We start from the raw sequence: 21294 nt of genomic DNA, 5'->3' as shown, positions 1-21294 counted from the left end.
AGTGAACAGAGTCTACATACTAAGGCACAACACTCCAGCTAAATCGAGAAACTTATGCCAAAATGTACATAGGTACATTTCCTATGTACATTGATGTACATAGGTAATTTGTAGCTGTGCTCAAATGCAGTTCTATTTCTACCCAGAGAAACATAAACTATAGTTGGCAAAATTTACATTTGCATAAATTGAGTGAAAATGTAACTGAACTACAAAAATTTTGCAATCAAGCTTGTGCTGAATTTTTTAAAACCCTCATTTCATTAGGGAGTGTGTAGTCCTGTTTGCTGCCTGTCATCAGTTGGATTTAAAAAAAATTTGAGACTTTAAAGAACTAACTTAAATGACATGAAATTGCTGACATTAGATGGTGTTTAACTTCAAAACATACTTTATGAATCAATCTAAATGTCCTACAAAAAATTATTGAAGTGTTGGAAACAAGTCATCTAAATTTTTATTGAATTTCATTCAAAACAATCTGTAATCCATAACCAAGTGTTCCACAAACAAAACAGAAAAGCCTCAGGCTTTGAAGTCAGTAATGAATTAGAATTATTAAAAACAAAGTTTACAAACATGAGGACCTTGACACACAGAGGATAAGAGCTCAAATTGCATAAAAGATTCAAACATGAAATTCTATAATTTTGCTTTGGAAATTGACATGTGGGAAGATCCCCTGGAACTTTAGCACATACTAATCTTACTGACTTGAGGAATTTATTCCACTGAAAGGAACATGGAATGGGTTGTGGTGCATGTAAAGTTTATAATCATTTGCAACCAAATTCTACCAAGAGAAAAGGGAGTTACCAAAATATACAGATAGTTTTATATGTTAATATACATACATAAGTATATAGGTGGGCAGCTACAGTGTCTGAAGAAGAAAAATACCATGGCTTCAAGATCATACTAATGGAAAAATATAGTCTTAAGAAAAACATCACTGGCAGAGTGTTTGTTAGTCAGCTTTCTGCTTCTGTAACAAAATACCAGAGACAATCAGCTTAAAGGGAAAAAACATTTTGGCTCAAGGTTTCAGAGTTTCAGTCCATGGTTAGTGGTCCCTGTGGGCCTGTGTCAAGATGGGACATCATGACAGGGAGTACATGGTAGGGCAAAGCTGCTCACTCCATAGTGGCCAGGAGGAAAAGAGAGAGAGAGAAGGAGACTTAGCATCCTGTATCCCCTTTGAAGCTGCACTGCCAGTGACCTAACTTCCTCTCAGTGAGTCCCACCTCCTAGAGGTCCCACCACCTCTCAATAGCACCATTGGCTAGCAACCAAGTCTTTACCACATGGGCTTTGGGGAGCATTTGGATCCTGACTGTACCAGTGTTAGACCCAGATATGATAAAGACAATGACTGAAATTCATAAAGGTGTATCAAGAATAATTATTCTGCTTGTTTTAATATTCAGATAAGTAACACAAAGAAGCTTTAACTTGTATTACTTTGAGATGTACAGATATTCTTGTAAGAAAATGTTTATGTTTTGAGTAGAACTATTTTATAGGCTCATCAATATAGATGGATTTTTATTTTCTCAGTACTGGGGATTGAACTTAGGACCTTGTGCTTGCCAGGCAGGAGGGGTGCCACTGAGCTGTATCTCCAACCCCTATATAGATGGATTTGATAGAAAATACTTTCAAATATGAATTAATATTAATTGTTCTTTTTAACTCTCAAAAGGGTCCTAGTTTGGGTAATAAATTATATAGTCCTCTTGTAATTTAGGAGAGGAAGAGATGTGTAACATAAAGTAAAATAGCAAAAGAATAATATGGTAGGCTAGGTACCTAGAAAGAACTTCTTGCTATGTACAATTAAAATTATGATATTTATTAAAATCATATTAAATGCATTGGTGAGCTTGCAAAAGAGTAAGGAATTCTCAGGCCTCCAAAAAAAGCAAGTGAAGTTGGAAACTCAAGAGAAGCACAACTGTAAAGCTTGCTGTCACCAGGAAGACATCTGCCAGAACAGGTAATCTTATTCAGCCTAGCTTCTATACAGCCTCACAAGGTACGGAAAGTGGAAGACAAAGGCCAAAGCCTGATCCAAATGGAGATCTCAGTAGGAAAATTTCCCTCTCCAACAACTGTTCCCCAATTATCCTGAAGACATAACTGTCTTGAAAAATAGCACTAAGCAGGGGAAAAAATTGTCCTATGAATTTGGAGCCTCTGTCTGGATTACATGCAGGCTTGCAGGCTTATTTCTCGATATCTGGGTGGTCCAAAATATTTCAAGCTGAGAATACAGTTTAGACTATCCTTGACTGGCACCTCGTTGAACTAAATAAAAATGATCTCTAAAGTAAACCGTCTTTATCCTAGGTCTCACAAGTAAAATGACGGTGGAATTGGGTAGCCCCTATACAAAAACAAACACATAACAAAACTAAGCACCATGAGAAAGAACCAGCAGAAACAACATATGGCAGAGTGAGATGTACAAACACAGATTACAAATAAACAACAAAAAGTTGATTAAAATGTTTAAGGAAATTAAGATGTTTTAAAAAATAAACAATAAAAATGATGAGGAATGACCAATTTCTGCTTTGGGCCATGTTTGAAAGACAGGAACCAGATTTACCCTCCAACTTTAAATGAGAAAACCAAACAAAATATAAGAAAAATGGGTTTTGGATACCAAATAACAAGCAGCAGAGGGAAGTAATCTTTGAGAGAAGGGAAACAAATGAGTGAGCCCTGTAAAAGTCAGCTCATTGCCCAGAGAATTTCTAGACCTCATAAAACAGAGAAGGGAGCCCAGATAAAAGCAGGGAATCATCTTGCTGACCTCTATAGTGAAAATTACAGAACACTAATGCCAGCAATTGAAGAAGAAATACAATAGGAAGTTCTCCTATGTTCATGGATTAGAAGAATTAATATTGTTGAAATGTCCACACTGTCCAAAGAGATTTTTAGATTCAATACAATTTCAATATCAATAAGTTTCTTCACAGAGATAGTAAAAACAATCCTAAAATTCATGCATGATCTCAAGGCACACTGCAGACCTACTGTAACCTAGCATAGTGTAGGTATGAAAATTTGACGTATAAAACCATGCATCTACAGAGACTTGTTTTTCAACAAAGGCTCAATGTATATATTGGAAAAAGACAGCCTCTTCAATAATTGGTGCTGAGAAAAGTGGATATTCATATGCAGAAGAATAAAACTAAACCCTTTATCTCTCACCATATACAAAAGGCAACTCCAAATGGATTAAAGACCTAAATGTGAAGCCTGAAATTATTAAACTACTAGAAGAAACATAAGTGAAATACTTTAAGACATTGATTTAGGCAATAATCTTTTGGATATGACCCAAAAAAGCATAGACAACAAAGCAAAAATAGGCAAATGAGATTATCCCAAATAAGAACTCTCCACACAGTAAATGAAACACTTGACAGAGTGAAGAAACAACTTACAGAATGGGAGAAACTATTCTTAAACTATTCATCCAACAAGGGATTGATTTTCAGAATATATAAAGAATTCAACAATGAAACAAATAATTCTATTTAAAAACAGGCAAATGACTTAAATAGACTTTTCTCAAGAAGCTATACAAATGAGCAACAAGTATATGAAAAAATGCTCAACACCATCAGTCACCAGTGAAATGCAAACCAAAACTACGAGGAGCTATCATTTCACTCCAGTCAGACTGGCTATTATGAAAAAAATATCAAAAAATGTCAAATATTGACAAGGATGCAGAGAAAAGGGAATTTTTATCCAATTCTGGTGACAATGTAAATTACTGTAGTCATTATGGAAAACAGTATGGATACCCTGAAATAACTAAAAATAGATCTACTGTATGATCCAGCTATCCTACTTCTGAGAAGATAGCCAAAGGCAATAAAATCAGCATGTCAAAGAGATACTTGCAGTCCCATGTTTATTGCAGCACTGTTCACCATAGTCAACATATGGAATCAACTTGGGTGTCCACTAGAAGATGAGCAAATAAAGAAAATGTGGTAAAATTGCACCGTGGAATATTATTTACCATAAAAGAAATCCTGTCATTTGTAGCAAGATGGATGGAGTTGGAGGGCACCATGTTAGGTGAAATAAACCAGACACAGAAAAGATAAATACAACCTGTTCTCACTCATATGTGAGAGCTAAAAAAGAGTGGAAAAGTAATTTCCAGGGGCTGAGCAGGGTAGTGGAAGGTTGGATAGAGAGATAGAGGAAATAAGTTCTAGTGTTCTACAGCACAGTAGGATGGTTATAGTGTACAACAACCTATTCCTCACTTCATAAAGAACTAGAAGAGAGGCATTCAAAGGAAATAAAATCAGCAAACACAAAGAGAAATAAGGAGATCATGATACAATCATTATACTTTGTATACATTATTGAATTAGCACACTATAGCCCACAAAATGGGCAATTACTGTGTCAGTTAAAAAGAAAAAATTTTTTAAAGGAAAACAAGTGAAAGACATCAATAAGAGCTACACAAAGAGACTAATAACTAGCAAACACGGAAAGATATTCGACCTTATTAGTAATCAGGGAAATTTTAAATTAAAATTACATTATACTTACCAGATGGCCAAGATTTTAAAAAATCAGAGAATACACGGACTGACAAAATTAGGAGCAATGGGACTCTCATATATTGTTAGACCATCATCAGATCTTAACCTTTGCATTGGACCTGAAACGGTGCACTACTTTAACACAGAGCTGCACGGCAAGGAGGAGCCCATAGGAATGACTGATTCTGATGTAGATACAGAGCTAAATAAATGGGCCTAGGGCACTGGGAGCTCTCAGCAAAGGTACTGCAGAAGAGTGAGGTGCAGAGTGCAGGCCAGGCTTTCGAAAACAGCCTGAAGAGAGGACCTGTGGAGGGGAAGGTGTCACTCCTTGGGAAGAAGAGGCACCAGTACTAAGTAGAGTGTAGGAGTGAGGCAAAGGAATCAAACTTTGCCAATTTATAATTTTGTTCCTTACCAGCTCTACTAAGAGTGTTGTCAAGTATGACAATAGATATCCCTATTACTATAAACGGAGTATATGGTTCACCACTAGAAAGCACCACCTAGGTTTAATTTTAGCAATGATGATGATGGTAAAATAAGTGATTTCTGGGCACGTGTTGGACCTGAGGAGTTCTAGGATGTGAAACACCATGAAAACAAAAAAAGAAATACTCTGACAACAAATGATGTTACCACCATCAACAACAGAGATAACCTCTAACTATGCCTATCTCTGTGGCACCTGAATTATTACCATGGGCAAGGTGGCTAAGTGGTCACAAAAAGGCTCCTCTCACTGTCATGCATAGGAAGTGTGTGAGAAACAAGAACAAATCCTATCAGCACTACTGTGTACGTTCTGAGTCATCATCCAGTGAACACAATCTCAAGAATAACAGATGTGTTTGGAGTAGCAGTTGGGATAGGAATACTTTCTTGGCCAAGCAACATTAGATAAGGGATTTATATTTTGGATCTTAAACTTGGGAGCTCCTGGCTTGACTCATTTCCTCCTGAAATCCACACAGCAAAAAGTTTTGGTGGAATTTCCTATATTCACACAAAGTTTATATAATTGAAACACACTAAAAACCCCTTTCTCATTTGCATGGAAATGGATGGAGCTGGATGTGTGGCTAATCACATGTGTCATCTGTGGATTCAGCTGGGAAACACCTGACCCACTGTCCAAACTCACTGTGGCACACTGAGTTTTTTTCACCTATATCTCTGATGTGTCTATACTCATTTTATACCCATCCTATTCTGCTCCCACAGGAACAAGACAGATGACAGTGGATTTAATGTCCAGATGGCCTAAGAAAAGAGCTTAACTACTTCTGGATAGTGTGACATACAGAGGCTACTTTCAGTGTATCAGAGAATGTGGCTAAGGTATGAGAAGCTGAGAATGAGGAGGCCAATAAAAATTCTGGCTCACAAACTCCAATTCATTGGTATCACATTCTAGCAACTGAGCTGTGAGGTCAGAGTCAAATCCTAAATCTAAACTCCTTAGGAGTTGGGGTCTCTATTAGATGATCAAAGACATTAAATGATTCTGAGATGACTCAATGTCATCATTCTTGTAGCACTCCATTGGGTACCAAATGCATTCACGTGCATTCTTTCATTTGCTCCTTGTGACAACCCTGCTTACCATCTTCTTGGATTTTACAGATGGAGCCAAGGACTCTCAAGTCACCCAAGTGGCAACCAAGGAGCTGGGGCTTGAACCAGAGCCCCAGTCTGATCTGTGTGCTTTTCATAACACATCCCAAGGGATAACATGTGATGGATAGGGGCAGACTCTGGAGCTGCTACCTAAGTCCCAATCCTAGCTTATCAGTTATTGTACATGTGATGGCGGGCAATTTGCTTAATCTCCTTGTGTCCCCATTTGTCCATCTACAAAGTGGGAATAATAGCAGTTTCCATTCTGTCTAGGTTGATATAAAGATTAAAAGAGAATATTTGTATTGCATGAATCAGACTTGCACCTAGCAAATACTCAGAGTGGTATCTCTGTTACTCTTGTTGCTTTGACACAATGCCCATGACTTCAAGACTGTGTTAGTCAACTTTTTGTGACTATAACAAATACCTGAAATAATCAGTTTATCTTGAGAAAAGTTTTATTCTGGCTCATAGTTTTGAAAGTCTCAGTCCATGATCAACTGGCCTTGGGTTTGGGAAGAGGTGGCCCATCATGGTGGCAATGTTTGGTAGGGCAAATGGCTTGCCTCATGATGAGCCAAGGAGTAAAGAGAGAAAGAGGAGGGACTGGGGTCCTAGAATTCTTTTTGAGAGCACTCCCCCCAATGACCCAAAGACCTCCCATTCGGCCCCACCTCTTAAAGTTTCCACCACCTCTCAATAGGGCTAAGCTGAGGACCAAGCCTTTAACATTTGGTCTTTTGGGAAATGTTCAAACCCAAACTAATGCAAAATCACCTGAAACAGGTACTTAAATGGGTCCCTGAATAGAAGACTCAATTCTAAAAGGGCAATTATGACTCCATCTCAAGGCTTTTAGAGTAATAATCACTTGGTTCTTTTCATTACAAATTATAGGCTCCAATGAATTTCTTTGGTGAGGAAAGATCTTTGGCTTGAGGAAAGGTCAAATGTATGGTTTTAAAGGTGGCTGTACTCTTTTTACAAAGGAAAGTGCCAACTACATGGTTTCATTATTCCAGCAACAAATTAAGCAGGGAAGTTTGCTTTTTCAGATTGTGACTGTCAAGGAGGCCAGAGTGGTGAGAGCTCTGGACTGTGAATTCATTCAATTGCCTCTTGTGGGTTGAGGCTGAATTAACCAGAAATGGAAAGGGCCTATAGACATATTTCTTGCCTTAAAACAAGAGACTCCCATCTCATTTATTTGAAGTTATCTTGCAAAAAGTTAACCATAATAGGTGATGAAACCTCAGCTACATAGAGCCTAATTGTCCTTTCTGCCTCCAGGCAGTTTTCTAGATGTAGTTCAAAATTTATATTGTCACATAATTTGGGAGTGGACTGCTATACCCAAATCTAGAGAAATTCATAGCTATATGAATGGCCTTTCCTTAGAGTTCTAATGCATTCTGGAACTTTCCTATTCTTATATCCTCATGGCATCATCTCCAAAGTCAAGCAACAAATGACTATTTGTTATAGTTTAGATATAAATTGTCTCCAAAGGTCTCATGTGTTTAGAGGTGAAGCTTTGGGAATATGTTGGGATCATGGATTAATCCACTGATAAGCTTCCAGCTAAAGTGGGGCCTGGTAGGAGGAAGTGTGTAAGAGTATATCTCTCTCCCTGGCTCCTTCCTCTGTCTCTGCTTCCTGGCTACCACAGGTGGAGCAGCTGTCCCCACCAAGACTTTCTGCCATGCTGTTTCTACCTTGGAGCTGTCATTTGTTTATAGTCTGAACCCTCTGAAACCATGAACCAAATAAACTTCTCTTTTAAGTTGTGGGTGTCAGGTATTTTGTTTCAGGGACAGGGAAGCTGACCAATACACAATTATACTATTATAATGAAGTGCTTTGAATAAGTCAGCCCCTTGGTTGAACTCTGGATGAATACATATTTGCTTCTACTAGATTCTAGACATTAGCAGAGTTGTAGTAATAAATAATAATCTGTATCTTTATTAGTATGCTTTAGAATATATATTCACAGTTGACTCACTGGAACTTCTTACTTTGTCCCTGAACATACTTTATAAATGTGACTTTTAACTGCTTTATGCCTTGTATTCTGATTTGTATACTAGTTTCTTCTGACTTACTGCTCTGTAAGCTCTCTGCATCAACCCTAATTCAAAATATTTTTATTCCATGTATTAGTTACTCTTTACACTGCTAGGACACAATATCCTACAAGTTAAAGGATGAGTGGTTTATTTTGATTTACAATTCATAGAGGTTCATAGTCCACTAACTCCAAGGCCAGGTGACATGGGAGAGGGGCATATTGGAGGAGAAATAGTTCATGATGTGGTGGCAAGAAGTGAGAGATCGATGGAGGAGGGAGATAGACCCTTCCAGGACATGCCCCCATTGATCCACCTCCTCTGACCAGATTTCACCTCCCGACATCACATTTATCCATAGACTCATCAGCAGATGAGTCCACTGATGAGTGTCACACACCCATGATCCAATCACCTCCCAAAAGCCCCACCTTTGAGCACATAAGGCTTTGAGGGGACATCTAGATAGAAACCATAATATACCTCATTGATTATTGTGGAATCGATCAAATAACCTGGTAAAGTGAATGTACTTTTGCTATTATATGTTTGTAAAGGAAGGAACTTCACTGCCTTTCCACATCCTACACAACTGACATTGCTATAAAAATATGTACTTTTACTAATTTAGAATAGGGCTCTGATGACTACTTAGCAAGTCTGGTGGCACAAAGATGTCCTCCTGAAAGTAGGGCAGGCTACCAAAAAGTTGAAGGCAAATGTCTGATTCAGATCTTTTCCTAAGGATGCAGGGTTAGATTGAATGGGCTCAATTCAAATTAGTGTAAAATAATTAGCCTGAAGAAAGATAATAATTGTCATAATGAGTTTAGATGATAGAAAATATAGTTATGAAAACAAGTAAAATATAACAGGTGTCTCTAGTAGAAAACCTACAGAATGCCATTGGGGTTAGAGGATGGAAAAAATATTTTTGTAGCAGTGAATGATGAGTGAGAGAGGAGATAAGAGAAGCCTTCACAGAGGAGATGTCTGAGACAAGCCCTAAAGAATAAGAAGAAAGGAATGCAAGGATTTTTAATATTAGAAACCACATTAATGTAGTTCACCATAGTAAATGATTAAAGGAGGAAGACCACAGGATCATCTCATTAGATGCAGAAATGAGTTGGATAAAATTCAAGTTTTTAAAAAATCTCTTAGGAACCCATCAACAGAAGAACAAATATTTTGTGATATCCTCCTACAATGGAAAAACCATATAGTCATGAAAATTAATGCCTTATAGCCATGCACATCAAAGTGAAACACTGGTTTAAAAAAGTGAGTTATAGAAGGTAAGATGTCCATTTACATAAAGTTGAAAATAGATAAAACTAGATCTAGGGACTCATAATTGGGTAGTGAAATGGTAAGACAAGCAAGGAGATTTTAAACACACAATCCTGCCCAGTAGTCACTTTTGGGACAGGCAGAAGGGTAATGGAATCATACAAGTGCACACAGAGCCTTCTAAGGCATTGAAATGTTGCATTTCCTAATCCATGTGGTAGCCATTCATATGCTTGACTTGTCATTATAGATTGGGCAGATATGTTTCTATATCTGTACATATGACACATCTCAATTAAGACATGCAAAATGAGCAGAGAGCCACTAATGGGGAGAAAGGTCTAGGCCAGTATTGGAATAAAGTATGTTTCTGGTAACTGTTGATTGACCCAATGCATGAGTGAATGAACAAGGGCAGTGGAAGAGCAGGAAACGGAGTCTGTAAAGATATGGGTATGAGATGTTATGGGGTGTTCATTAGACTGCATAGTTTCCATGATACGAAAGGTAAGGTATCCCAAGTTGGAAAGAGCTTCATAGGCTTCACAGGTCCTGCATCTGGCAGGACAACAGTTAGGTTTAGAGAAGGGAGGACATCAGATTTTCATGTTAAAGGGGGCACTCTGGCAGATGAACGGAGGATAAATGAAACTAAAATCTCTCCCTTTGCTAAAAAGAATCTTTAAAAGGAAACAGTGGATGTACCATGTGGCCTTAAGGAAGAGGACAGTGAAGTTTGGTCAGGAAACTTCCTAAGAATGCCATCAATCCAAACAACAATGGCAATTAGTCTTGGCATGAGATTTCATGCACGGGGACGTAAGGTATCAGAGAAACAAGCTGTGGTAAGTGACTTGAAGGGAAAGAGCTGCCATGGTTCTGATAGAGCTGGCACACATAACCCTTGGAAATACTGGTTCATCAGGACGCAAAACTAGGAAATATATGCCCATAAATGGGGGGGTCCTAGAAACCTCTTCCCCCAAAATCTTATTGATCTCACTGGGAAAGAGTAAGAGAAAAGGTAGTAAGGACAGCAGTTGGTTGTTGCCCTGAAAGACTCAATTTCATCAAGTCTCTTGAAAATCTCCTATTCCTCAAATTAGTAACAAGTTGACCATACCTATCTCTAGTTCTTTGGTTCTTTATTATTTTGAAATGGAATCCAGTACTGTCAGAGTTACAGGTACATTAAACCATTTGGTACAATTTAACTGTTCCACAAATATAACTATTGAAAATTGTTCAGTTACACAACTGAATGAATTATCACCTTGTTTGCGTGGACAAAAAAAAAAAAAATCTATTAATGCTCAGTTGAGCCAGAACCAGTTGCGAAACAGGTGAGAATTTATGGTTGGATACTCTGATTAAAGCTCTATTAATGTTCAAGACAGCTTTTTAATGAATTAAGCCCCAACTCATTTGTATGTTCCATCTCCTCCAATGCCTAATTGCGCCTAAATCAAGCTATCCTTGAGTAATCACAGAGTCCTCGGGGTGCCCAAGGGCATCTGGGGCTCTCTGTGCACTGATCTGGGCTAACCCAAAGCCCTTCTCTTTTGGCTGGTTTCTTTCTGCTAGCAATGATGATTAGTTATCATTAAAGATAACAATTAGCTGTGCAGTCAGAGCCTCATATCTGGCTCAGTAGTTTATCATGATTTGTGTCAGGCAAGCTCTGTGTCAATGCAGTGAATGGCAGAGCAGCTGCGACTGACTCAGGAGTATAAAGGATGGATGGTGGGGAAAGGTGGGAAAACCGATGCGTGTGAGTGAGAGGAGTGAGGAAGGGGCTGGAGTGTCAGCCCCTTGGCCCAGACAGCCTTTATGCAATCCTCAAGACTCCTCCGTCCTCTCCCAGGCCCTCCTTTCCTCAGTACCAGCCGGGGGCTGGTGTGCACACACCTGGCATATACCAGGCATGGCACATGGCTGCCGTATTTCATTCTTTTTTAAAAATTTTTATTTTATTGGTGCAGTTCAGATATACAGTATAATGACATTCGTCATTGGAAATCTGCACCTTTACATAATCTCCCTTGGTTCTTATTTTTCCCCCTCCCCCTGCCCTCCCTTCAACCCCTCCATCCCTCCCTATTTACAAAGACTTTGTTTCCAGTTTTTCATTTTCTCATATTAATTCCATTCCCTTCTTTCCTTTCCCCTACCCCTTCCACTTCCCCTTGCTGTATTTCATTCTGTCTTCACTACACTGTAAATTGCCAAGGAGTGGAGATCATCTGCTCTATTCCTAGAGCCCTGCCTATTGTAGGGGCCCAGTACAGGGTTTTGAATTGAACAAGTGAGTGAAGTGAGTAATGGAATAAAAGAACCTGCACTTCTGCTCCACTTCTCTAACTATTTCTGATATGTATGTGGCAGCCTCCTGTAGACCTGGAAGCATCAGTCTCTGAAACTCCTCAGCCTCCTCAGTTCCTAGGGGCTGGAATCCTCCTTGTCAATCTGAGCAGCACTGAGCTCCAGGAATAATGGAGTGAAATCTGATGAACCGTGGGGGATCTAAAGCGTGAAGTCAAATCCATTTCATCAAAGTTAGCCTTGAAAATCTCTGGAAGAAAATCCGTCTCTCATGAAGTTTACCTAGACAAACTTTACTTCAGTGAGGTCTCCGACTGGGCACTGGAGAAGTATTCCACCTGCTTTTAAAGGCCAGATTCTACACCTTCAAATATGTAATTAGTGCCCAAGTTAGTGGGCTACCCTGGTACAAATAGGGGTACAGCAGCATCTGAACCCTGATCTTCAGCTAATCTTCAGCCCCACAGACAGAGTGTGCACTCACTTGTGTCCTTAAATCATTGCTTTACTTTTGTGCACAGTGCTTACAGTCAAGAGTCCGAATCAGGCAGCCACTCAGTCGGTACACTAGGCCCACTCATAAGATGAACAAATAGGTGAGGGTCCCATTTTCATAAAAGGAAATTATAATCCACTTGGCCAAAAGTGATACATAGATCCACACATTTACTTTTTCAGTATTGGGGATTGTATGCAGGGCCTTCACATTGTGCTCCATTCCTATGCCTTTTTTCCTTGTTATTTTTATTTTGAAACAGGGTCTCTCTTAAGTGACTAAATTGCTCAGGTGGGGCTTGACCTTTCAATCCTTCTGTCCCAGCCTCCCAGGGTGCTGGTATTACAGGCATGTGCCACTATGCCTGGCTGAGACACATACTTTTTAAATCAAAGAATGGATGAAAAATATGACAGTCCCAGGTTAACCTGGATTATAAAAATTTGGAATATATTAACACAGTGATTTTTTTGCTATTGAAATATATTTCTTTAAAGCGGCTACAGCAGACATTGTCTCAATGAGACCTGCGATACATTTCTGAACTGGAGAAATAAGAATGAGGATTCTGATCTTGCAGATGGAGAAATCAAAGCTCAGGAAGCATGTCCGAGTGTATGGAGTTAGCAATGGCACAGCACTAGAATCCATGTCCCCGGCCTCAGTGCAGCATTGCTCTGCCAGCCCCTGGTTACAGTCCATTTCTTTTAGAACCTCAGCTATTTGACTCTATACGCTTCTTTGAGTTCACAACTGCAGTTGAGAGACTGTCTTATCTGCCAACAGTGGAAATTCCCAGCTTCTGTTATTAGCAGATGCTTGAGGAACCCCATTATCTTGCACTCTGACAGCCCTGCCATCATTCTCACCTCTCGCTTATCCCTGCCTACCTTGCTCAGCTCAGCTCCAAGACGCAGCCAGGGTGATAACCTTGGCTGCTGTGACAGGCACCTGTTCACTCGGGGACACCGCAGCACTCCCAGACACTGCAGCCAGAGAGGGGAGATGGACACTTCAGCTTTCCAGTGTGGGAAATGGTCCCATTTCCCCTGCTGGAGCATCCTGGGGAAAGGAGGAGGGCTGCACAGGTGGGCTTCCAGGGCCGAAGATGAATTCGGCCGTCCCCATCCACAGGGCTTGTGACATGGTTCCTCGAACTTTCAGCTCTTGCTTGTGAAAGGCTACAGAAAGGACTGGCGAAATAGGCTGAGATTCCTGAGTTCCTCCATCGGTGGTGCCCAGAATATGGGGCTCACTATTGGGTTCCACTGAGCCACTGGATGAGGATGCCTGGAACCCAGCTTGCTAACCTTCTCCCTTATGCCATGCATGCAAGTTCTGAGTTGGGAGAGTTGCTCTAGTTCTAACGTTTTTATTTGGGATTTCAGATTTAGCCTGGTAAGTGGCTTGGGTCTCCAATGGGAGAGCTTCTTCTTCCTTTCTTCCTCTTTTTTTCTTTTCCTTCTTTCCTTCCTTTCTTCCCTCCTTCTCTTCAACTTCTTCTTCCTTTGCTTCTCCTTTCTTTCTCTTTCTCCTTTTTTGGGGGTTCTGGGAGCTGAGGTGCTTTACCACTGAGTTGCATCCCCAGATTATTTTATTTTTTATTTTGATATAGGGCCTTCCTAAATTGTCAACTTGCAATCCTCCTGCCTCAGCCTCTGGAATAGCTGGGCTTACAGGCATGCTCCACTGTGCCATCCTTTCCATTTTTTAATCTTCTCTATTTCACATTCTTCACAGCTACAGGTATCTAGCAGTCAGTTTTAGCTCAGCAATCACAGAAGCAGCTGAGAGCAGCAGACAGCTGAACAGACAAGCCAGCAGCCGTGGAGCCTCCCCTCAGGTAATGCTTTCAACATTCAGTCAAGTACACGGTGTGAGCTTGGCAGGTATGGGACCCACGGGCCATCCCTCACGTGCTTTCAACCAATATTAACCGCAGCATCACCAGCACTGCAGGCACGGTCCTGGGTGGTGGTGATGTACTGGGAGGCAGTGAGGTAGCTACGTTACCTGCTAGCTGTGAAAACTTGGACAAGTTACTCAAACCATCTTGCCTCAGTTTCCCCATCTGTCATACGAGAATGACCATAATGGTGCATATGTTATGGGTCACTGTCAGAATTAAATACTCATAAAGCATCATTGTCCTCCCAATGGACCGTAGGAGTGCAGTGAGCTGTTATGGTCATGCTCACATTGTGAAGTCACCCTTATGTGGAACTCATGTGCACGTCCTGCTAACTGCAGAAAAACCAGAACAGAAATATCAGAGGCTATTTTCTCCTCTTCCCTCTGGTTCAGCAAGCCCATAAATAAGGAACCGTTAATTACTTGGAAAGACCAAGAAAAATTTTCCACACCCGGGGTATGTGTAGCCCAAGTCTGTCTCGTCCCTCCTCCTGGAGCCACGTGGCTGTGGGGTGGGGACAGCTCTGCCGATGTCACGTGATGCTGCCGGAGGGGCTCTCCTCCCACTCAGCTAGGATTAAGCAGGCAGTGTTTAATTCCTAATCATACTTCTGTATCTCTTTGACAATTGGTTCAGAATCGAGAAGGAACAGATTTTGATGAGTAACCCCAGAAACTGACTCCCAAGGAAGATTAAACTGGAAAGGCCGAAGGGAAATGAAGCTCCCTGACTTCTATCCAATCCTCATACAGTTGTGCCCCTTTGTCCAACAGGGAATAACTGTGGTGGACAGAAGAAAAGATCAGCCATGGTGGCTTGCTGCCCAGAGATTCGGACTGAGTTGGGGACGTACTATTCTGTTCCCTGTTCGGTGAAGAGGTGTGTGGAATTCATGTGTCAAACCAATGGCCCAAGAGCCAGGTCTGAACCCAGGGCTTGCGCCCCCAGAGGATTCCCACACAGTCGTTTCTCCCTGAGTGACTTGCACATAACAAGCCTGCAGAATTAATTTATTAATGCTTACAGTATGGACTGTGAAGAAAATAATAACGAGCCCTGGAAATTGCTATAATTAAATATGAAAATACCACTGGGCAGGGAGGAAAACTGCTAGCAGCGAAGAATAAGAGAAAGTGAAAGTGCGAAAAATCTCATAAAAGAGGGACTTCTTTTTCCTGGTGATGCTATGAGCTCACTTTCTCTGTACCCTAATAGCCATTAAAATGTATAAAAATGAATGTTTTTAGAGCAGTAATATGAAGAATTATCATTGCTGCTGTTGCCTGGCAACCTGAGACTTTGGTTTTTTAAATTTCTAAACAGGGAATGCTATAAACGGGTATCTGGAGTTCATGCAAATAGTTTTAAATTGATGTTCTTCCTATAAATCAGGAGGAGATAATCTAGAGTTAATGTACATTTAAAGGAGGTTAAATATGCATATGTGTGTCTTTTTTTCTCTTTCATACAAAGACGCTTGCATGAGCTTTTGCCCCATTTCATACTTTCTTAAGTAAATCTGGGGAATTAATACTCCTTTGCATTTTTCTGGCAAATATCTATTCAATTTCATGGTACATGTGAATAATCTTCATTCAAGCCCAGAGAAACAAGCCTCTGGGAGCTGAATGTTGCAGCTCCAAGCAATCCTGAGCCACTCTCTCCAGGCTCCCAGAGCTCAGGTGGGGGTCCATTCCTGACAGAGGATCCCAAGACCTTCTCGGCTGCCGCAGGAGCACTTCCCCAGGCAAGGCAGAGGCACGGAGCAGTCCTGGGAAGTCCTCCAGGAAAGTCCTGAATTTCGGGTGTACTGCTGCAGGTGTTGCCCACAGGCTCCAGACCCCCACTGCCTCTCCAAGAGAAGAGGTGTTGACATTTTGGAAAAGCTGCTCCTGTGTATAAAATGCCATTTGTTCTCAGTCACTGACTTGAATTTTCATTTCTAGTGCTGCCTGCTGGTTTGAATGAACTGCTGCGTTCAGATGCTGCAGGTTCTTAAAAGGACTTGGTTCCTGACCCCTCACCAGGGCCTTAGGAGGAGAAACAGCCCCACTGCAGACCCTGGGAAAGGGCATCCTTGTCACTTTGGCAGGACAGAGGCTTCTGGAGGGGACACTACCTGTGGCTTTTGTGTGCAGACCGAAGCTCCTGACCACAGATGCCTCAGGCTCCCCCTGCTTCCTTGCAGCCACCCAACCAGGGAGAGAAGTGAAGTCAGCACAGCTGCATGTGCCCCAAAACACTGCAACACCTGGATTAGGGCGTGGTCTGCATCACAGACCAGACCCACAAGAGAGGGAGATCCAGCATCACTTACGTCCCGAGATGATTGTGTAGCACCATTTTTCAAGTTGCCTGCAAAGAGCATCTCAGAGAAACACAACGCAAGAGGGTCACAGAATAATTTTCTGTGACTTCCTATCAAATGGGAAATCTTCCTGTCAAGACATCAAATATCTACCCAGACACACATTCCTTAAATAAAGTGCCTAAGTTGGCTTTTAGGAAACAATTCCAGGATCCACTCAGGGACAGTTTGAAACCAGCTTTTCAAGAATGCGCATGCACAGGAAAAGCCCTCTGGCCTGGTCAATGACGTTTGGATGTCACAAGCTTGAAGTCCGCCATGCAGAACATGATAACTACCCCCAGAAAGGAATATGGGACCTGTGAAGAGGTGTAATGACTATCTACACCCATGCAAAAGACCCTAAAACAGGGCCGGATGTAGCTTAGTGGCACAGCGCCTGCCTGCCACACACAAGGCTCTGGGTTGGATCCCATACAGCCTGCCCCCCAAAGAACACGTTCCCTTCTTGGCACCTAGTCAACAAGCAACATTGCCCCTCTTGCTTCCTATAAGTTCCCCCTCTGCTGCCAGCCAATGGCATGACAGATTTGAGCTTTCTTTTTTCTCCTTTTGCTTCCTAACTCGATGGTCCGCCCTCTACAATAAATTTTTTTTTTCTTTTTGCCAAAATCCAGTACCATAGTACTGGCTTCTCTGAACACTGGGCCACAGTGAGCCCTTGCTCAGTATAAGATCCTAAGACCTTTGAAAGTAGGCTGGGCAGGGCCAGGATTTAGCTTGGTGGTCCCGCCGCCTACCTCGCAAGTGCAAGGTCCTGAGTTTGATCTCTGGTACCAAAAGGAAAAAAAAGAAAGTAGGCTGGGCATAATGGTGCAGGCCTGTAATCCCAGCGCTTGGGAGGTCAAGGAAGGACGACTGCAGCGATCCGAGGCCAGCCTGGGCTACACAGTGAGTTCAAGGTGAGGCTGCACTGCATAGCAGGACCCTGTCTCAAAACACACACACACACACACACACACACACACACACACACACACCAATTGTTTTCCAAACAGAGTAACAGTTCTAAATGAAGGTAGATGCATCAGGGCCTGAAGTCTCATGGTGTGAAAGGTGAGCTTCCTAAGGGTTTTCTCCTTTACAACACCTGCACCTGCAAGGGGCCGAACATCCTATTTTGAAACAATTGGCTTGTGGTTAGAATTTTTGCACCTCTGGAAAGACTTGGTCCTTCAGAAGAGCCCTGACATAACAGCACTTTAGTTGAAGCTAAGATAGATTCTTAGCTTCTAGGGGACCAGCTCCAGGGATGTGTGTGCCTGGGACGTTGTTTTGGGCATGAGAATTCACTTAAATGCACCTGCCTATTTTTTCTTATGCATCAAGTAGGAAGCTTCCTAGCACCTTGTTGCCCAAGAAGTAATGAGGAATAACAGTCAACTGTAATGAATGAGCCTGGAAGGAAATTTGCAAATGTGCTGTCAAAATGCTCAAGCCTAGGATAGATTTCCCTGGGCTTGAAGTTCCCCCAAGTTAGAGAGCAATTTGTGCAGCCTGTCAGTGCAGAAATGACTGGGGGCTGGAGCTCTGGGTGGTCTCCCTGCCTTTCCTGCATGCCTTTCTGAATGGTGTCACCATTTAGGATTGATTTATGGCACTCGGACTGGCCGGCAAGCCTACCCTGTGCGAGGGCTGAGGCTGGGAATCGCTCGGGCCTGCACCTGTCATCCACAAAGGCAGTATCATTTGCAAAGTCAGAACTATTCGGGGCACACTGAGGGTGCCCGTGGGAGCACGCAGAATGGGTACTGAATCCAAACTCACTTTCCGGCTTGCTCACACGGCAAATCGTGTGGTACAGTGACGAAGAGAAATGAAGACAGCCATGTCCCTCTGCGCACATGCTGGTTAATTTCCCAGAAGCAAGCACAAGTGATGCAGGTTGGAAGCACAGAGTTGTCTAGGGTGACAGATGAAGAGGCAGTGGGGTGTTTGTGTTGGAGGTGGGGGAGGGCCAAGAACATGGAGTTTGATTTTGTTTTTTCCTGAAAGCGAGCAGGAACAAGAAGACATGCATGGGCTAGAAACCTTCCCTTCTCTAAGGAACCCAGTGCAAAGATAGGGCCTGACACCCTGAAAGGTGTTTAGTATGCTAACAAAATGCTGCATAATGTGGCTTCAGAGTGCTGACGGAATTGATAAAAGAACCCGGGCCGGCCGTCCTGCTGTGTTGAACAACCCGCTGTGCAGAGCAAGGCAGCTGATATATTACAGAGCTTGATGAGCAGGGGAGCAGCAGCAGCTCGGGCTCCAACTGCCTAGGTCTCTAAAGCTGTGGAAAGCCATGTAGTTTGATCCTGCCACCAACTGGCTGGGCAATTTGAGTAAATCTTTGTCTTACCTTTCTGTGCCCTGGAAGCGGACAGTTTCTAGTTGATTAATCACCTGGCGAATGTAATTTGCAGACACCAAATATTGGATATCTGCTGTGGCCGAGGTTCTGAGATGTTTGAGCTGAGGTCTTTCAGAGCTTATCCATGGTGGTGGGCAGTAAGGACCAACTGTTCTGGCCAGGACACTGCAGGAGGACAGACTGGCTGGATGGCCAGGCCAGCATGCCTCTGTGCTCCAAGCAATGGGGCGCCCAGCAAGCTCTTGTGAGGCAGGTCAGGCAGGGCAATGGCTCAGCCAGGCCAGGCTCCTGCTGGTGGGGGGACAACTCTGTGACTGGTCTGATGCAGATGCAGCATGTGAAATCTGCTTGAGGAAACCAGTAGCACCACTCAGCATTCACTCCAGGCCAGAATGGAAGGGAGAGGGTGCCTGGAACCCAGCAGCAGATGTCTGCAGCCCTGGTGAGCAGAGGTTCATATTTTGTCATTCCTCCCATGAGGGCAGGTGGCTGGTGGGTAGGGTTAGTTGATGTTCAAATATATTTAATTTCACAAGAGACCCTGAACTAGTAATATCAATAATTCTTAATGTATCCCTATCTGTTTCTAGTAAAACCCAACTCTAATAAGAAAGAAGTTACTTTATATCAGTTAAAATAATCTGACATGCTTACATTCATTCAACTTGCCCACCATCAATTTAACAAATATTTATTGAATTCACAAAGGCATGTTATTCTTCAGAAAACATGTGAGCTACACAATTAAAATACACAATCAATGACCTCATTGTAAGGTGGCATTTTGATTTTACACCATTATGCTTTAAGTTATCAATCACCATTCATAGACATGACCCTTATTTTATGGAAACCAACTAGCCCCAGCGGCTCTTTACTCCCTTCTTAAGGTCTCTACACTTGACAGTCCCAGTTTAGACCAACCTCTTATGCTTTGGTTATTTTGAACTCACAGGTTGAATTCATTCAAAGCAGAATTCACAGAAAATGAAACTTCATAAATTTTCAACTTGAAATTTTTTCTCATAGAAAATAATCTTTTTTTTTTTTGATACCTGGGATCGAACTCAGGACCTTGTGCTTGTGAGGCAGGCGGCAGCACCACTGAGCTAAATCCCCGGCCCATAGAAAATAATCTTTAAGTAGGTGGCAAAACCATTTCTAGCTTTATCCAATTAGGATTTCAAATTTCAAGAACTAAGACAGGATTATTCTCACTATGTAAGCTCTGAAAGTCAGTCTAGAAATGGTCCTCTTGGTGGAAAATACAATAAAAATGCAGCTTTTGGGGGTTTTTTTGGTGGTGGTGGGGCAGGTGTTGGGCATCAACTAAGCATAGAGTGAAGAGCTCAAGGGCGCATCCTGAACCTCAGTTGCTGTAGAATGAACTGCATGACTTATCCTTTTCCTCTCATGTTAGTACTATGCATCTTACAAGATTTTTACAGATTAAAAAAAGATTCCATACCCATATGTTTACTTAATCCTCGTGACAACTCTGTAAGGCATTATTTCCATTTAAATAGCTGAGAACAGAACCTCAAGACAACTCTGTAAGGCATTATTTCCATTTAAATAGCTGAGAATAGATCCAGTGAGGTAGGTTCCATCAGGTTATCATTATTGGTTTTTGACCACAGGGTTCTAAAGTCTAGAAAACAAACTTTCATGTGTATTATATCATTCTGAATCTACTTCCCTGTGATGTTGATACGATATACAGCCATAACCTTCATTTATGATGAGTGAAGGTTCATACAGCTCGTAAGAGACACAGCGGGGCCTGTGCAGGGGCCTGGACAGCCAGTGGAGCACTCACCACAGTGTCCATGGGAGGGCGGAGCTGGGTGATGGTGGTGAGGAGTGGTTAAAATGGGCCATTCATGAGCGCAGATGATGTGGTGAGTCTTTGGCTATGCTAGATACAGAGGCAGCTCTGATGTCATCATCTTGGGGCAGTAACAGAAAGAGGGAACGGATGCGTATGTGGAACAAACACTTCTATGGGATGCTACATGGCGATTCCCTAAGCTTTATAAGCTCTCCTAAGTAAGGATGCCAGCTAACACATGGGATGCCTGTAGTATCCATGCAATACTGGGGGTCACAGTTACACTAAAAATTTTTGTTGTTTATCTGAAATTCAAATGCAACTAGGTTCGCTCTATTTTTTTTTATCAGTTTAATGTGGCAGTCCTACTCTTACACGAAGGATGTCAGCCAAGCTTTGGCCTCTTGCTTGCGTCACTATGAAAGAGATACAATT

General features: G+C 41.9%; 2 protein-coding genes across 4 annotated transcripts in view; one reads left to right on the top strand and one right to left on the bottom strand.

Moving 5' to 3' along the window:
• Positions 1 to 14235, top strand: part of Smyd3 (SET and MYND domain containing 3) — an 877202-nt gene extending 862967 nt beyond the window's left edge. The window contains exon 12 of the mRNA XM_087194068.1: positions 14133 to 14235. Coding sequence (XP_087050194.1) covers positions 14133 to 14159 — 27 coding nt within the window. The 3' untranslated portion in view covers positions 14160 to 14235. The remainder of the gene's footprint in view (positions 1 to 14132) is intronic.
• Kif26b (kinesin family member 26B) overlaps positions 1 to 21294 on the bottom strand; it is a 548528-nt gene that overhangs the window by 43372 nt on the left and 483862 nt on the right. The window lies entirely within an intron of this gene.

The sequence above is a fragment of the Heterocephalus glaber genome, unplaced genomic scaffold (assembly GCF_053883595.1).
Source record: "Heterocephalus glaber isolate CG9 unplaced genomic scaffold, H.glaber_assembly_v1.0 deba00001600, whole genome shotgun sequence".
NCBI classification, from domain to species: domain Eukaryota; kingdom Metazoa; phylum Chordata; class Mammalia; order Rodentia; family Bathyergidae; genus Heterocephalus; species Heterocephalus glaber.
Note: the sequence above shows the minus strand (reverse complement) of the source record. Positions and strands in the feature narration are given on the sequence as shown.